This window comes from Lacerta agilis, chromosome 14 (assembly GCF_009819535.1).
Source record: "Lacerta agilis isolate rLacAgi1 chromosome 14, rLacAgi1.pri, whole genome shotgun sequence".
Classification (NCBI taxonomy): domain Eukaryota; kingdom Metazoa; phylum Chordata; class Lepidosauria; order Squamata; family Lacertidae; genus Lacerta; species Lacerta agilis.
In genome coordinates this window covers 42,651,500-42,666,079 of record NC_046325.1, presented here as the reverse complement: position 1 = coordinate 42,666,079, position 14,580 = coordinate 42,651,500, and the positions used below count along the sequence as shown (strand labels likewise).

At 45.6% G+C, this 14,580-nt stretch overlaps 1 protein-coding gene across 1 annotated transcript in view; it reads right to left on the bottom strand.

Annotated features, from left to right (window-relative positions):
* Positions 1–12,397, bottom strand: part of PARM1 (prostate androgen-regulated mucin-like protein 1) — a 30,164-nt gene extending 17,767 nt beyond the window's left edge. Inside the window, exon 1 of the mRNA XM_033170553.1 lies at positions 12,042–12,397. Within this exon, the coding sequence (XP_033026444.1) occupies positions 12,042–12,099 (58 nt within the window). The 5' untranslated portion in view covers positions 12,100–12,397. The remainder of the gene's footprint in view (positions 1–12,041) is intronic.
* Positions 12,398–14,580: the final 2,183 nt, after the last annotated feature.

The window sequence follows — 14,580 nt, the reverse complement described above, 5'->3', positions numbered from 1 at the left end:
TATAGTCTTTGTTTATGTTCTCAGGACGTCGATTGCATGAACCACATCCTCCTGCACTGTGGGCAGTATGGGCAAGCAAGGGACGAACTGATCAAACCCTTTACTAGCAAATTTGCCGGGAAAATCTGAAGCCTAACATATTAAATACCTTCTGGAGGATAGGTCAAATGATACTACACTGACCGCGGCAAAGTTTCTTTCGGAGGTCGCAGGAAACAAAGACCATCACGCTCTAGACATAACAAAATGACTACCTCGGTCTCTTTCGCCTGTTGTTTGGTTGTTTTAACTGTATCTTGCTTTGAAACTGTTCTGTGGGTCTATGGACCGCGATAAAGGTACCGTATATACTCGTGTTTAAGCCAACTTTTCCAGCACATTTTTAATGCTGAAAAAGCTCCCCCCCCCCATGGCTTATACTCAATGTGAGGGTCCCCGGCAGAGGCTGTTGTCGGCAGCAGAGGAGGAATGAGCAGTCCGAAAGCAGCCCTTTTGGGCTTCTTGGGCTCCCTCTGCCACTGGCGCCACCAACCTCTGCCTCTCGGCAGCACCCTAGGTAGGCTTATACCAGGGATGTCCCCGGGAGGTTCTAGTTGATCGCTGCCGATCTCGGGCTCCATTTCCTTTGCTTTTGCCGAAGAGGACGTGGCCCCGCCCCCTCTCCCCTCGCTGCATTTTCTCCTCTTCTCTTGAACAGTAGACAGAGTTTGAGCTGTGAGACAGACTGTTTCCAGATCGATGTTTTGGTGAGCGGATAATCAACAACTTTGGCCTAAACCCCTAAAAAACGGGGGTAGATCACTGCCAGGTTTTAATTTTGAAAGTAGATTGCAGTCTCTCGGGAGTTGCCCACCCCTGGCTTATACAGTGCTCAAGTCAATAAGTTTTCCTAGGTTTTTGTGGTAAAATTAGGTGCCTCGGCTTATATTTGGGTCGGCTTATACTCGAGTATATAGGGTATTTGATTAAATTCTCGCTGAGATGCTAAACCTATGCCTAGGTCCTAGGACAGGGGTCCCCAAACTAAGGCCCGTGGGCCGGATAAGGCCCGAGGGACTTGTTTATCCAGCCCGTGGCAACCCCCGCCACCCGCTCTTACTGGTGCTGCGCTGCACGGCTGCCCATTTCCAGGTTGTAGGAGCACCGTAAATAGCTTGTGCGCATGCGCAAGCGTTATTTCCGGTGCACATCTGGGTCGGAGGAGGCCCGTGCACATGCGCACAAGCTATTTCCTGTGCTCCTCCAACCTGGAAGTGTGCAGGAAATAGTGTGTTCACACGCGTATGGGCACGCGCTCCCCCGCCCTTCAGCCCACCTCGCGATTGGCGCTGGAGACACCGGCCCGAGGCGAGTTAAGTTTGCTGACCCCTGTCCTAGGATGTACCACATCAGACCAGAATTTGCACGACTGAATGCCCTGCCACACATTTCCGCCCTCCAAATCCCTGCACCTGGAAAACCAGCTGCCGGGGAGGAGAACTCCATCAGAATATTCTCCTTGATATACCAGTTTTCTATCTGCAGGTGACTTTTAGGCGTGGCCCCACCTGTACCCTGAAGTGGTTCATTCCAGAGGGGCACCAGCTCAAACCCCTCTGTGCCTTTTGGGCTGCCACACAAAGTTCTCTGAAAATCCTAGGATTTGGCATGAGGATATTTTTGCAGGGACAGCAATACTGAGCTATAATCTTTCCCCCCAGCATACTCTGTTATACTGGGAGTCGCGGAAGGAAAGAAGGGAAGGTTTCTTCTAAGTTTCCCGTAAGAAAGACTTATCTGTTTACGACTGAGAGCAGCCTGCATTCTCTCCAAGTACGGTAATTAGATTGCATATTCTTAGGAGTCACGCATCTCTGTCGGCCTCGCGTAAATCACTCTCTCTATAGCTGTATAGTTCTGGGCAGCTGCTGCTTAGGAGATGACATCCCATCACCACATTAATAAGCTTCACTGCCAGGCCTATTTTATTAAGTTTACTGGTCTCTGCTTTCTGTCACCAAGGCACTGTGCTAACCAGCCGATAATTCCATAGGCAGGCTTGGCCTCGACTGCGGTAGCACGTAGCCTGTTTTTGTACAGTGTTTCCACTATGAATATGCATTTAAAAGCAGCGTGCGTAGCAAAAGCTATGGGGAAAGGGATGGGAAAACGCACTGGATAAGTGTGGGACAACAACTCCTTGGTGCAGAATCGTCTAACCTCCCCAAAAGCAAATCAGAATGAATGATCAATACATAGCTGATGCTGTCTAACCTCCTTGCAAACTTTGTGCCAACAAATCAGGGTGCGTGCTCAATCGAACAGATTGCCTGAAGCATCCGTTGTCCTTGGTGGCTGCCATTTAAATTTTTTGGGACAGTGGTTGGACTGACTGGAAACAGAAATGCAGGCCAACCAACACCCCATTTCATTCTCTGCTAGAATTCCTGTTGTGTGTTTTTTTTGGGGGGGGGGGGGTCCTGTGTGTGGGTTTCTGGGAGGGAATGGTATATATTGCTTTCCTTATTATTTGTTTATTTTGGTGCTGAGCCCCCCCCTCCATATGGTGGTGGGGTGTCGCCTGTTTGTTTCCCCCTGTGTTTTGGCAGTTCGGGGCATTGTGTGCATTTTGCCAGTTTGAGCACTGCCTATCCCTCTGTGAAATGAGCAGATAGATAATACTTTATTCGGCTATAAGCCCACAAGGTAAAACAAATCAATAAATAAAACAGCATTTTTACATTCTAAAATATCAATTAAAATATTTCAACGCATAGTCTCCTTCGCATTACTTACAATCTCTAGATGTACCGTATTATGGCCTTAAAGATAAAGATGGAGCATAGAGTTTACTAGATTTTTAATAGTCATGTAGCATTCCATGAAGTCTTTTATATGAAAGAACTGAAATCAGGAATCTGGCAACCTGTAATGTTCTATAAGAGTCAATGTCCTGGAGTAGATAAGCTAGATGCAATTCAGGAGGTTTAGCAACAATTTCCAGAATGATTGAACTCAGAATCCTTGATCGGGGAACAATGTATAAAGGGCAATTTAACAAGATATGGTAAAGGGATTCTATTGATGAAATGGGTACATTTTTGCGTGTGACTGTGACGGTTCCTTTTATTTCCAGAATGTGCCACCCCTGGGCCTGAAAAGATTGTGGAGCCCTGTTTCAGTCTGAGGGAAGTACTGACCTGAGAGACACGGTTCCTATTCTGTCCAAAGTGGTTTTAAAGGGATGGCTTCCCACCTGTTGCCAAACAAAGGAGACGGAATTGCGCCTCTAATGACCCCAGTAACTCAAGATATCAGCTCTATAGCGGGGAACTCCAAAAAGAACTGTAAAAGCAAACATTTTGGCTTCTCGAGTGGGCTCAAAGGCCATGCTGCTAAATGTTGAACATATTACTGAACGATTATTCTTTTCATGTCACCACAGTGCCCTCAGGTCCCAGCAGCCAGGCTTCCGATTTCTGAAATTGTGTTTAGTTTGCTGTCACCCTGCCTGTACATTAAAGCAGCAACAGGGCACTAGTTCGGAATTTAAACCCATAATGAGGCAACCGGCTCGTTTTTGTAGCTTTTCATCTCAGCATGAGCTTTGATCTCATTAAGACAACAGTTCATAGCATCAAATCCTTCTAAATTATTCTTCGCCACCCTGCTTTTCAAAATGGAGTGTTTGTTTCTTAAGGCACGCCGGTCTTGCGTTTAACAAGCTTCTTTCGAGGGCATGAGAAAAAGAAAATGCCTTTACGGTTAAATCTCAGTTGCAGCCCACAGGGATTTGAAGAACCATTATCCAGAAAAGGGGGGCGGGTGGACCCACAACTAGTCATCTAAGGTTTTTAAAAAATAGCAATGGATTTCTTACAGGGGTCAAAGCAAAGTGCCACATTTTTTTCCCCTGGTGGGAACCAGAATAGATCCAGAATAATTAAGTACAGTGGTACCTCGGTTTACGAACTGAATATGTTCCGTAAGTCAGTTCTCAAACCGAGGCGCGCTTTCCCTAATGAGGCCTCCCGCCGCCAGTGCCCTTCCACCGTTCGGCTTCCGTTCTTAGACCGAGGTAAAGTTCGCAAACCGGGACACCACTTCCGGTTTTGTGGAGTTCGTAAACCGAATCGTTCATAAACAGGGCTGTTCTTAAACCAAGCTACCACTGTATTGAGAGTTCATTCTGGACACACGGTGCTGGTATCTCATTTATGTACAGGGCATGTGAACACATGCGCTGTTTCTGCAGGAAACAGCTGTGCCTATGTAAAACTAGTGGGGGCGGACGGCGGACTGCTTGTCACTATGGTGGCTGAGTGGCTAAGAGTGTGCATATATAGCAGGGAATCTTTTTTCTCTGTGTATGGAGGAATGCGTCTCTGTGTGCGGCAGGGACAGGTCAGAAGGCCAACACCACAAATATAGCGTTTTGCTTTGGCCCATAGGAGTTGGGTTACTTGTTTAATATTGTTATGCCTCTCCCTCTAGCATCAAGACATACTCACCGAAGTCTACAGAAGCCGTGCCAAAGCCCAGCAACAACAGGAGCGTGTCAACAGATAACCGAACACAACAACTGACAACAGGCTACAAGCACCCACTGCAAATTCTACCACAGATGAGAAACTTAGCATCATCGGATCATAGAATTATAGTCGCCTAGTCCCGTGGTTCCCAATGTGGGGCACCTCCCCACAGGGGGGCAATCTGATTTTTGAGGGGGGCAATTCGAGAATGAGAATTAACAGTGAATGGCCTTCCAGGCTTCTTCTACTTGAATAGGAGTTCACTTTTTGAATAATAAGAATTATATGTCACCTGGGGGGGCGGGGGCACTAGGGTTTTAGAGATGCTTAGGTGGGGCATAGCCAAAAAAAGGTTGGGAACCGGCTGGCCTAGTGCAATCCCCTGCAATGCAGGAAACTTGTAACGCTGAAACACCTGTAAAATTAAAACATATTCTGCCAGGGGCTGAAAAGATGTCAAGAGGTGATGGCAGGTGACTCCCCCCCCAAAAAAAAACAACTGAGAAATTGCTACCCATCTCACCTCAATATAGAGGGCTATACGGTAATCTTGGGTAGACTTGGGATTCCAGTCACTATATATATATAATGCTTATATGTATGTTGGTTTATATGTATGTTTAATGTATATATAATATACATATACATTACAACATAGTAGGGGGTGGTGGAACAGGCTATCTTTGAGGAAATGTGATGTTTTTTTTTTGTTTTTTTTACTGAACCTGGAGGTCATTGATCAGAAATGGAAGGAGGGAAGGTCCTTTGTTCCCCAGCTCCACAGGATTCAGAAGGATCACACCTGCGCAGGTGGAAAGAAGATTCTGTACCAACCAAAGAGGAGTGGCAGGTTCAACTTAAGGGAGCAATAAGGAACCAAGAGGAGAGAAGCTTTATCAGAGACTGGGGAAAATTTGCAGATTATCTGAAATGCCATTGTACGTGCCAAAGTTCATTAGCAGGATTAACTTAAACCAAACAGTTAAAATGAAACTTAAAAGGGAACCAAGGAGTAGTTAATAATTGGAGCAACGAAGAAAATGCAGTGTTATAAATTAAAATAAGAAACCGCAAAAGGGGAGGGGGGAGTCAAAACATTTTTGTTTATTGTAATATTGGATTTGTATTGTTGTCAAAATATTTTTTAAGAAAAACTGAGAAATAAATAAAATATAATAAATATGATTTTTAAAAACCACATGCACGCACCCATTCCTTAGGAGCAGTCATGAGCAATCCCAGCTGAGTTATTCTGCACTCCACTCCACTCCTGTCTTCTAAACTCTCGCTCCCGGGAGGCTCAGTCCCAGCCAGACACCCTTTTCATTCTGTTGGGCTTTTATAAAGGCTTGTGTTGTTTTCTGATTGTGCTTTCATTTATTATGTTTATCCGAAGGTTTGTAAATATGCCCTGAAAGCTGATACTGAAGTGCAATATAAGAAGCGTGTTTTTGGTTTTTTTTAAAATAAAAGGAAAAAAAAACACGAAACGAAGAGGTACCATTGTTGTTACATTTCATTTCTCCCACTTCAGGCAAGTCACAACTGAATAGATGCAGTCAGAGCTGGGCTTCCTAATTCAAGAAGGAAAGATATATCTATCTGCCCTCCAAAAAATTAAGGTAAATTTAAAATATCTTAAGATCCAAGTGTCATGGAGAAAATACACAAAGCCTTGGGTCAGCAGGTTGCCCTGCTAATCTCATAAACGCTCACTAAAGGGGGCAATGGACTTTGGGTATAATATTCAGTATGATGCGTGGTTGAGGCTGTGGAATGAAAGTATGAACTTTACAGCATGTGTCACCTTCAAGAGAATCTATAAAAAATGATGTATAGGTGGTACTTAACACCAGTTAAGCTGGCTAAAATGTATAGAATGAAGGATAAACTATGTTGGAAATGCAGGAAGAATGAAGGTGATTTTTACCATATGTGGTGGACATGTGAGAAAACAAAAAGATTTTGGGAATTAATTTATAATGAGTTGAAAGCTTTTTTGCTGGGCTTGATGGGTGAAGAAATTGCTAAAAAAGATCAAATTTATGTTTATGTATGCAACAACTGCGGCAAGAATACTTCTAGCCCAAAGGTGGAAACTACAGGGAATGCCTACAATTGAGGAGTGGCAGACGAAAATGATGGAATATGCGGAACCTGCAAAGCTGACTGGCGGGATCCGAAACCAGGATGATTCAAAATTTCGAAAAGACTGGAGTAAATTTATAGATTATATAAGATCTAACTGTGGAAGTTTGAAGACACTAGCAGGATTGGAATGACTCTACGACATTGTTGAAGGCATAAACTGAGAAACTGTGCGCTTATATTGGACTAGAAAACCTGCTGACGTGAAAGGGGGAAGTCAAAGCTCGGCAGAGCGAGATTTATTGTTATAAGTTTATAATGTTTATAATTTGTTATTTAGTGAAAATATAATAAAAAATATTTTTTTAAAAAACGCTCACTAATGGGTAGGACTTATAGCCAATAGATTGCTTCCACTGTCCAGGTAAGTAGGGGCAAGGAGGAAAGTTTGCACTCCTTTTCACTCAAGCAAGATTCACAAAAGGCTAGGGTCAGGTGTCCTTAAAGTGGCCTGCGATTTCCTTGGTGAATTTTGGACCTAGAAAGTTACAGGGTAACTAAGCAAGAATTGCATGGCTCCAAAGGTAATTCAGCATGCAGAGGAGGCTACAAAGTCAAATGGAGAGTAATAAACAGCTTCCGCATCTTACAAGTAACTGAGTTGACGCTAAACCCCAGAGTGGGATCCAGGCTACCACTTTTAAACTATTCAAAAGTCTAGGGGAGAAAGATTAAAATGCTATTTTGGATTGCAAAGAGATGGCTCTTTGCTTGATTATTTAGAAAACCAAAAACAATAATAGAACTGAAGTAGGGAGGGACCCGGAGGAACATCTACTCCAGCCCCTGCAATCCAGGAATATGCAGTTGCCCTATGCAGGGATCGAACCTGCAACCTTGGCATTACTCTAACCAACTGAGCTATCCAGGCGGACATAGCTGAATTCATCCAGGCCGAATCACACTGAAGGTGCAACCATTTTACTGCACACTTTGTCAAGTGCATGAAAAGTTATCAAATGGATGGGGGACTGCGTGTCGAGATTCCTGCATTGCAGGGGGTTGGACTAGATGACCCTTGGGGGTCCCTTCCAACCCTTCAATTCTGTCCTTCACCAGCAGGTGTCTATACATACATCATGGTAACAAGGGGGGAAAAAGGAACCAGATCTCTGACAAAGCCTGAATGCAATATAAGGACAGAGTGATCCACTCACAGCAAATCTTTATCTGTGCTGAAGATTTGACAAAGTGCCATATGTACTGTACTGTCAGGAACTGTGCTCTGAAGCAAAGCACGAGGTTCAAGAGAGCTTGCAAAATATTTTGTGATAGTGGAAGCCGCTGGATACCTTTCATCAAGCTGGGCTTGTCCCAAGACTCGCTTAAAAGTCCAAGTTGTTTTGTACAACAATAAATACTGCAGGAACAAAGGAAAGGGCGAATTATCACAAATTATGTCAACAAGCAGAAAAGCCTTTTTGTTTCCAGGCAACCACAAAACCATGGAACAAACAAGCATCAGAATTGGGAGACGCCGCCTGCCACTGCTGTCGAAAAGATCCAGAAAGCGGGCACTGGGGAAACGGAAAGCACAGCTTTGACCGTGCTGCCTTGGGAAGACAGCTTGCAGCCCCAAACAAGTTCAGCGACTTGTTCTGAGCAAGCTGCTTCCAACTAACTGTGTTTAGCTAAGTTGTAGAGTGCGAGGAAGACTCTACAGGGCAAGTACGGCCCCCTTGACAACAAGAAAATGGTTAGCCTGGGGGAACGCAGCAGGAAAACCAACGAAGTGGAATATTGTGGGGATGATCCAGTATAAATCCACTTGCTGGCATCCATCTGTCTCAGGAGACAATGGAGTGTGCCTCCCGGGGGTGAAGCCAAACCGCTGCATTTGCAGCACTGAAGTGACCTCCCCGGGGCGCAAGTGTGGTCAGTGTGTCTGGAGGTCCTGGCCTGCCCAGAGGACAAGACCCACCACCTCTGGTCCTTACTGATGTGGTTCAAAGGGAAGCAGAGCAAGACATTTGGCACCAGCTTGGCTGCAGGAGTTGCCAAAATTCCTTCTTTTACACATCCGTTAAAGATCCCAGCCTTGCCTCCCTCTGACGCTGCGGCAGTTCTGCCAACCAGCGACCAAGGCTTCATCCCTCTCCCAACCTCCCTTTCAAGAACAAAATCTTGTACTGAATTACTCTGTAAAGGTAATTCTCCGAGTCGTATGTTGAACATTTTGACCTTCTGCTGTAACGCTGGCTGCTTTCAATTATTTACTGGATGTTGTAGGTAGGCCAATATATCTATCCGCTGTTTCTTAAGTGGAAAAAACATCTCATGGTTGCGTACTTTGTCCTGTGACAGTCACCTTCGGTGAGCAATGGAATTTTACTATTTTTGGACCCTGGAAGCAAATTGCTTTGGTGACGGCAACTGACCTGATAAACTGCGCAAAACTTTCAATACAAAGTGAGCCATTCTTCTAGTACTGCTTGAGAGCATTTGAAGAAACTCCGTTTCTGGGGCTGGCCGGCCTGAACCATTCCAATACAGTGGTACCTTGGTTGTCGAACAGCTTGGCTCCCGAACAAATCCACTCCCAAACGCCACAAACCCGTAAGCGAGTGTTCCAGCTTGCAAACGTTTTTCAGAAGCCAATGTCCAACTGAGTGCAAGGAAGCTTCTGCAGCCAATCGAAAGTCACACCTTGATTTTTGAATGGTTCCGGGAGTCAAACGGACTCCAGGAATGGATTAGGTTTGATAACCAAGGTACCATTGTAAAAGGTAAAGGGACCCCTGACCATCAGGTCCAGTCGCGGACGACTCTGGGGTTGCGGCGCTCATCTCGCTTTACTGGCTGAGGGAGCCGGTGTACAGCTTCCGGGATTCAAACCGCCAACCTTCTAATCGGCAAGCCCTAGGCCAGTGGTGGCGAACCTTTTAGAGACCGAGTGCCCAAACTGTAAACCAAACCCCACTTATTTATCACAAAGTGCCCAAACTTTTTGAGCTTTTGGGGGGCGCCCCAAAGCTGCTGAGCTTTTTTTTTGGGGGGGGGAGAGAACAGAAATAAATGACAAATAATACCTTCGCTGGAATTAACATGCAGCGCCGACATCATCGTCTGCCAAAGCGCCAAAAAACACACACACACAGCACAATAAGGGTTAAAAAAACGAACGCTGTTATGCCCAATCAGAAACAACTACTGGCGCAGCAAATTGAAAAACAGATCAATCGCCGAACACAATCTCCGGCGACTACCAAAAAGAAAAGTTCAAGGTTTCAACAGCGGACGCAAGCCTGGGGAAAAAACAACAACAACAGCACGGATGGGCCGATGGTGCGCGTGCCAGCAGTGAGGGCTCTGCGTGCCATATCTGGCACGCGTGCCATAGGTTCGCCACCACTGCCCTAGGCTCTGTGGTTTAACCCACAGCGCCACCCGCATCCCTTCTGTACTTCAGACCAAATAAATTTTGCCCTCTCTTGAGTTATCTTGTGACTTGAAGAACCCCAGCCTGTGGCAGGCAGCCTGCTTCCCTCTAAAGTTGCATGCTTCAAAGAAGGACAGAAATGCCCAATACAGTGGTACCTCTGGATGCAAACAGGCAGCCATCTAGTCCAACCCCCTGCAATGATCTCCAAACTCTAAAATGTCATGAATCTAAAAGGGATTTATTTACAGTTATATGGTTTGCATAGGTATCTGGTATTTGGTATGTTGCTATGTAAAAGTATACATTTTAAAATAGCCTAATGAATATTTTGAAAACTGATCTGGGTTTAGGAAAGATAGGACATTTTCAAAATCTAAAATGTATCTTCGTAGCAGCACGAGGGAAGAAGCTAACTGTGGCACTGATCCATGTATAAATGGAATAAACAGCAGCTAAGTGAGAGTTTGCCACCCAATTAATACTTGATGCGCAGCCAATCCTGGCTTTTCAACTAACACACCAAAACAATAGGTGCATTTGCAAATACCACGGTAGATGTTGGATGCAGTCACGTTTTTTAGATGTAAAAGTAAAGGTAAAGGGACCCCTGACCGTTAGGTCCAGTCGCAGACGACTCTGGGGTTGCAGTGCTCATCTTGCTTTACTGGCCGAGGGAGCCAACGTACAGCTTCTGGGTCATGCGGCCAGCATGACTAAGCTGCTTCTGGCACCGCAAGCCCAAGAGGCTCAGTGGCTTAACCCACAGCGCCACCCACGTCCCTTTTTAGATGTAGGGTTTTACAAAAGTTATGAAATAGCCCAGTGTTTTTCAACCACTGTTCCGCGGCACACTAGTGTGCCGCGAGATGTTGCCTGGTGTTCCGTGGGGAAAATTGAAAAATTTGAAAGATTTGTGTTTATTTGATTCCTATTCAAGAGAATTACTTTATATATAGTCAATATAGGCACAGAGTTAATTTTTTTAACATTTTCTAATGGTGGTGTGCCTCGTGATTTTTTTCATGAAACAAGTGTGCCTTTGCCCAAAAAAGGTTGAAAAACACTGAAATAGCCCTTTGCTATGAATGACTGCCCCCCAGCTGAACCTTTCATAGGTACCCAACTCTGACACTTCATAGAAGGGGAAAGTATGGAGTTTTTTTTTAACCCTTTGCTTCTTAGTTGCTATCCCATGACAAGGGGGCAGCCAACTTAGCCATACCTACCTAACAGAGACGAAATAAATCACAGTGTCCATTGCAATTTGCTGAGTAAAACTCTGGGCATGGTACAGTCCCCTTCCTGCTCTCACTGCCGGCCTCACCAACAAGAGAGCCACCTTTGCAACGCTTAACTTTCGGTTTCCCACACCACCTCTCCTCTTTCTTCGCCTATTATTTGACAACTGTGTAAGTAAGTGCCCCACCCCCGTCCACGAGGACACGCACGCAGCCTCCTTCGAGGAACCCGGAGAGATGATGGGCCTGGGCAAATTCACTCCAAACCATCCCTTCGAATGCAAACCATCGGCTTCTAAATATTGCCCTGTTCACTGGCATCCCCTGGCTCTCTTTACTCGCAAGTAAGCGCCCCTGGTCTCAGTGTCCCATACTTTCAAGCGCAAGTGCTTAGGAACTGCAGCCCGATCGAACCCAAAACGCTGCGCTTGAAAATCTTGTCGTCGCGCTCTTTGGGGGGAAGGAAAGGCGCGCGCATTGGTAAAGAAATCCACATTTCCACCGGGGAACTCCAGACGGCTCCTTCCACCGAGTTTATTTCTGGTCTCTGCCGCCCCCCTCGTGCGCTTTCAAACCGGTACCAACGCCTCCCAACAGCGCAACGTTCCCCCTGCCTACCCAAGAAATCAAGTCGCGTCGCCTTCTGCGCGCCTCGCTCCCTCCTAAGGAAAAGCGGGGTTAAGGACGGCAAGCCTGGTTTTTTGAAAAAGAGAGGGAAGGCTCGGAGCGCGCTGCTGCGTTTCCAGCCCCCGCCGTGCTTACCTGCCGCCGTGACAGCGAGGAGGAAGGCGGCGAGCGCCCGGCCACCCCGGTGCGCCATGGCGCGCGCCCTGTTGCGCACGGGGGGACCGCGGCGCCGGGAGGGTGGGGAGCTTTGGCGCCCCGCTTGGAGACGGCCGGGCCCGGAGCGCGCGCGCTTTGGCGGGCAGAGGAGCTGCTGCGATCCGGAGCCGGCGGCACTTCCGAGGAGCGCGCGTCTTTCTCCTTTCCTTCCTCTCTGGTCCGGAGCTGCTGGTGCTGCAGTGCAACGCCTCCTCTCCTCCTGCTCCTCCTCCCTTCCCCGGGACTCGTCCGCTGACTTCTCGCCTCCCCTTTCGCCGCCGATGCTGCAGCCGGCCCTCGCTCGGCCTCAGGGCGGCCCCTGCTGGGCGTTGCGCGCAGGCTTAAGCGCTGCGCTCCCATATCGGAAGCCCCATGGGAACCTGGAGAGGGGAAAGGAGACGCCAGGTCGTGAGGAGCAGAAGAACCATCTTCCCAAGGGCAAGCGGGCTTCTCTTTGCCCCCCACTCAGGCCCAAACAGAGGGGGGGGGGTCATATGGGTCACTTGGCCCGGGCCTCCGATTCCAAAGAGGGCCTCGGTCAGCATATTCACAATTGCTCACCATTATTTAAATGTAAATACTTAAAATGCACACGAAAGCTCATACCAAGAACAAACTTAGTTGGTCTCTAAGGTGCTACTGGAAGGATTTTTTAAATTTTTAATTTTTTATGACTATGGCAGACCAACACGGCTAACTACCTGTAACTGGAACCTTTTTCCTATGTATTTTAAAAAAGCACTATTGTACATCTATATTTTCCATTTTGTCTTTATATGCAGATACGGTTCAAGCCTTGAAATAAAATTATTTGTCAGCATAACTTTTGTGAAAATTATTTATATACTTATTTATAAGACTTCGGAGATCGCCAGGTAAAAAAGGGGGGGCACATTATCTACCTGGCCCGGGCCTTTGCCTGGCTCTGCAAGGGCCTGCCTCCACTACCCCGGGACCTGCCCACTGGATGGATGGATGGATGGATTGATTCAGTTTCTATGCTGCTTTTCATTCAAATAAATGCCAAAGAAGCTTACAAACAATAGAATCATAGAATCCAATAAATGTAGAGTTGGAAGGGGATCATTCTAGTCCAACCCCCTGCAATGTAGGAATTTGCAGCTGTTATTTCTGCTGATGATAATTTAGTAATTATTTAGTATAATGGTTGAGGGTGATTTCTCTTTAATTATTATTTGCTTATATTTTGATAATTAATTTTATTGTGTATTATATTCTAATAGGTTATTGAATATTACTTTATTTTATAGAAGTTTATTTTAAGTCATATTTTTATTATTAACTTGTTTGTATTGGGTAAGTCTGTGTTCTATTTATTTTGTTGATTCTTCATCTTGTAAACCGTCTTGTGCATAGCAATACGAAAATTATACAAATCACATACCCTCCAACATTTCTCCGATGAAAATCTTATTCCATAATAATAATAATAATAATAATAATAATAATTATTATTATTATTATTTACGCCCTGCCCATCTGACTGGGTTGCCCCATTCACTCTGGGTGGCTTCCAACGTAATTAAACATTTAAAAACTTCCCTGTACAGGGCTGCCTTCAGCCTTTACCAAAGGTGTCATGGGCTTTGAAGATACTCGAACTCAGGACGCAAGGGAGAAATGTGCTAAGAGCAAGGCATGCTTGGCAAATCCACACCGTGATCAGCTCCTGCCTGGAAACCAGTGTCCCCACTGTGGAAGGACATGTGGATCCAGAATTGGCCTCATTGTTAAAACCGTGTTTATGGAAGACAATCTTATTCGGCTACGAGTGATCGCCAAAGAAGATAGTTACTCATCTGCTTGGCTCAGGGGTTGTATAACTTCCTCCCAACTCTACAATTCAAGTTACAAGAAAGGAGATGCCGACTAAACATTCAGAAAAAAACCTTTCTGACAGTAAGAGCTGTTTGACAGAGTCTCCCTCTGGAAGTTGTGGACTCTCCTTCCTTAGAGGTTTTTAAGCAGAGGTTGGATGGACATCTATCATGGATGCTTTAATCTGAGATTTCTGCATGGCAGGGGGTTGAACTAAATGACTCTTGGGTCCCTTCCAACTCTAAGATTATTTGATTCCATGAAAGCTAACTCACTAAAATGCATGCACTAAATACATCTAGTCAAAATAGCAGAAATGCCAATGTTTTAAACAAAGATGTCCGTTTGCAAGATTCAGGACACACCAGACACTTGCTCACCCTAAAGAAATAACGCTCAGAACTGTAGTTTGATAGTAGTGCTAGAATTGTAGGTCCATGAATGGTAAATTACAGTTCACAGGATTATTGCTTTAAATGTATGGTGTGTGTGCAGATTCAGTTCATCCACCAAATGACCGTGCTCTGCTCCTGGTACTGCTATGAATCGCAGCCTTGCCTGCTCAGATTCCCAAAACACTGGGCACTTTTTAAAATACGCAATTATCCGAACAAAAGCAGCAGTGATCACAAGCGAATGT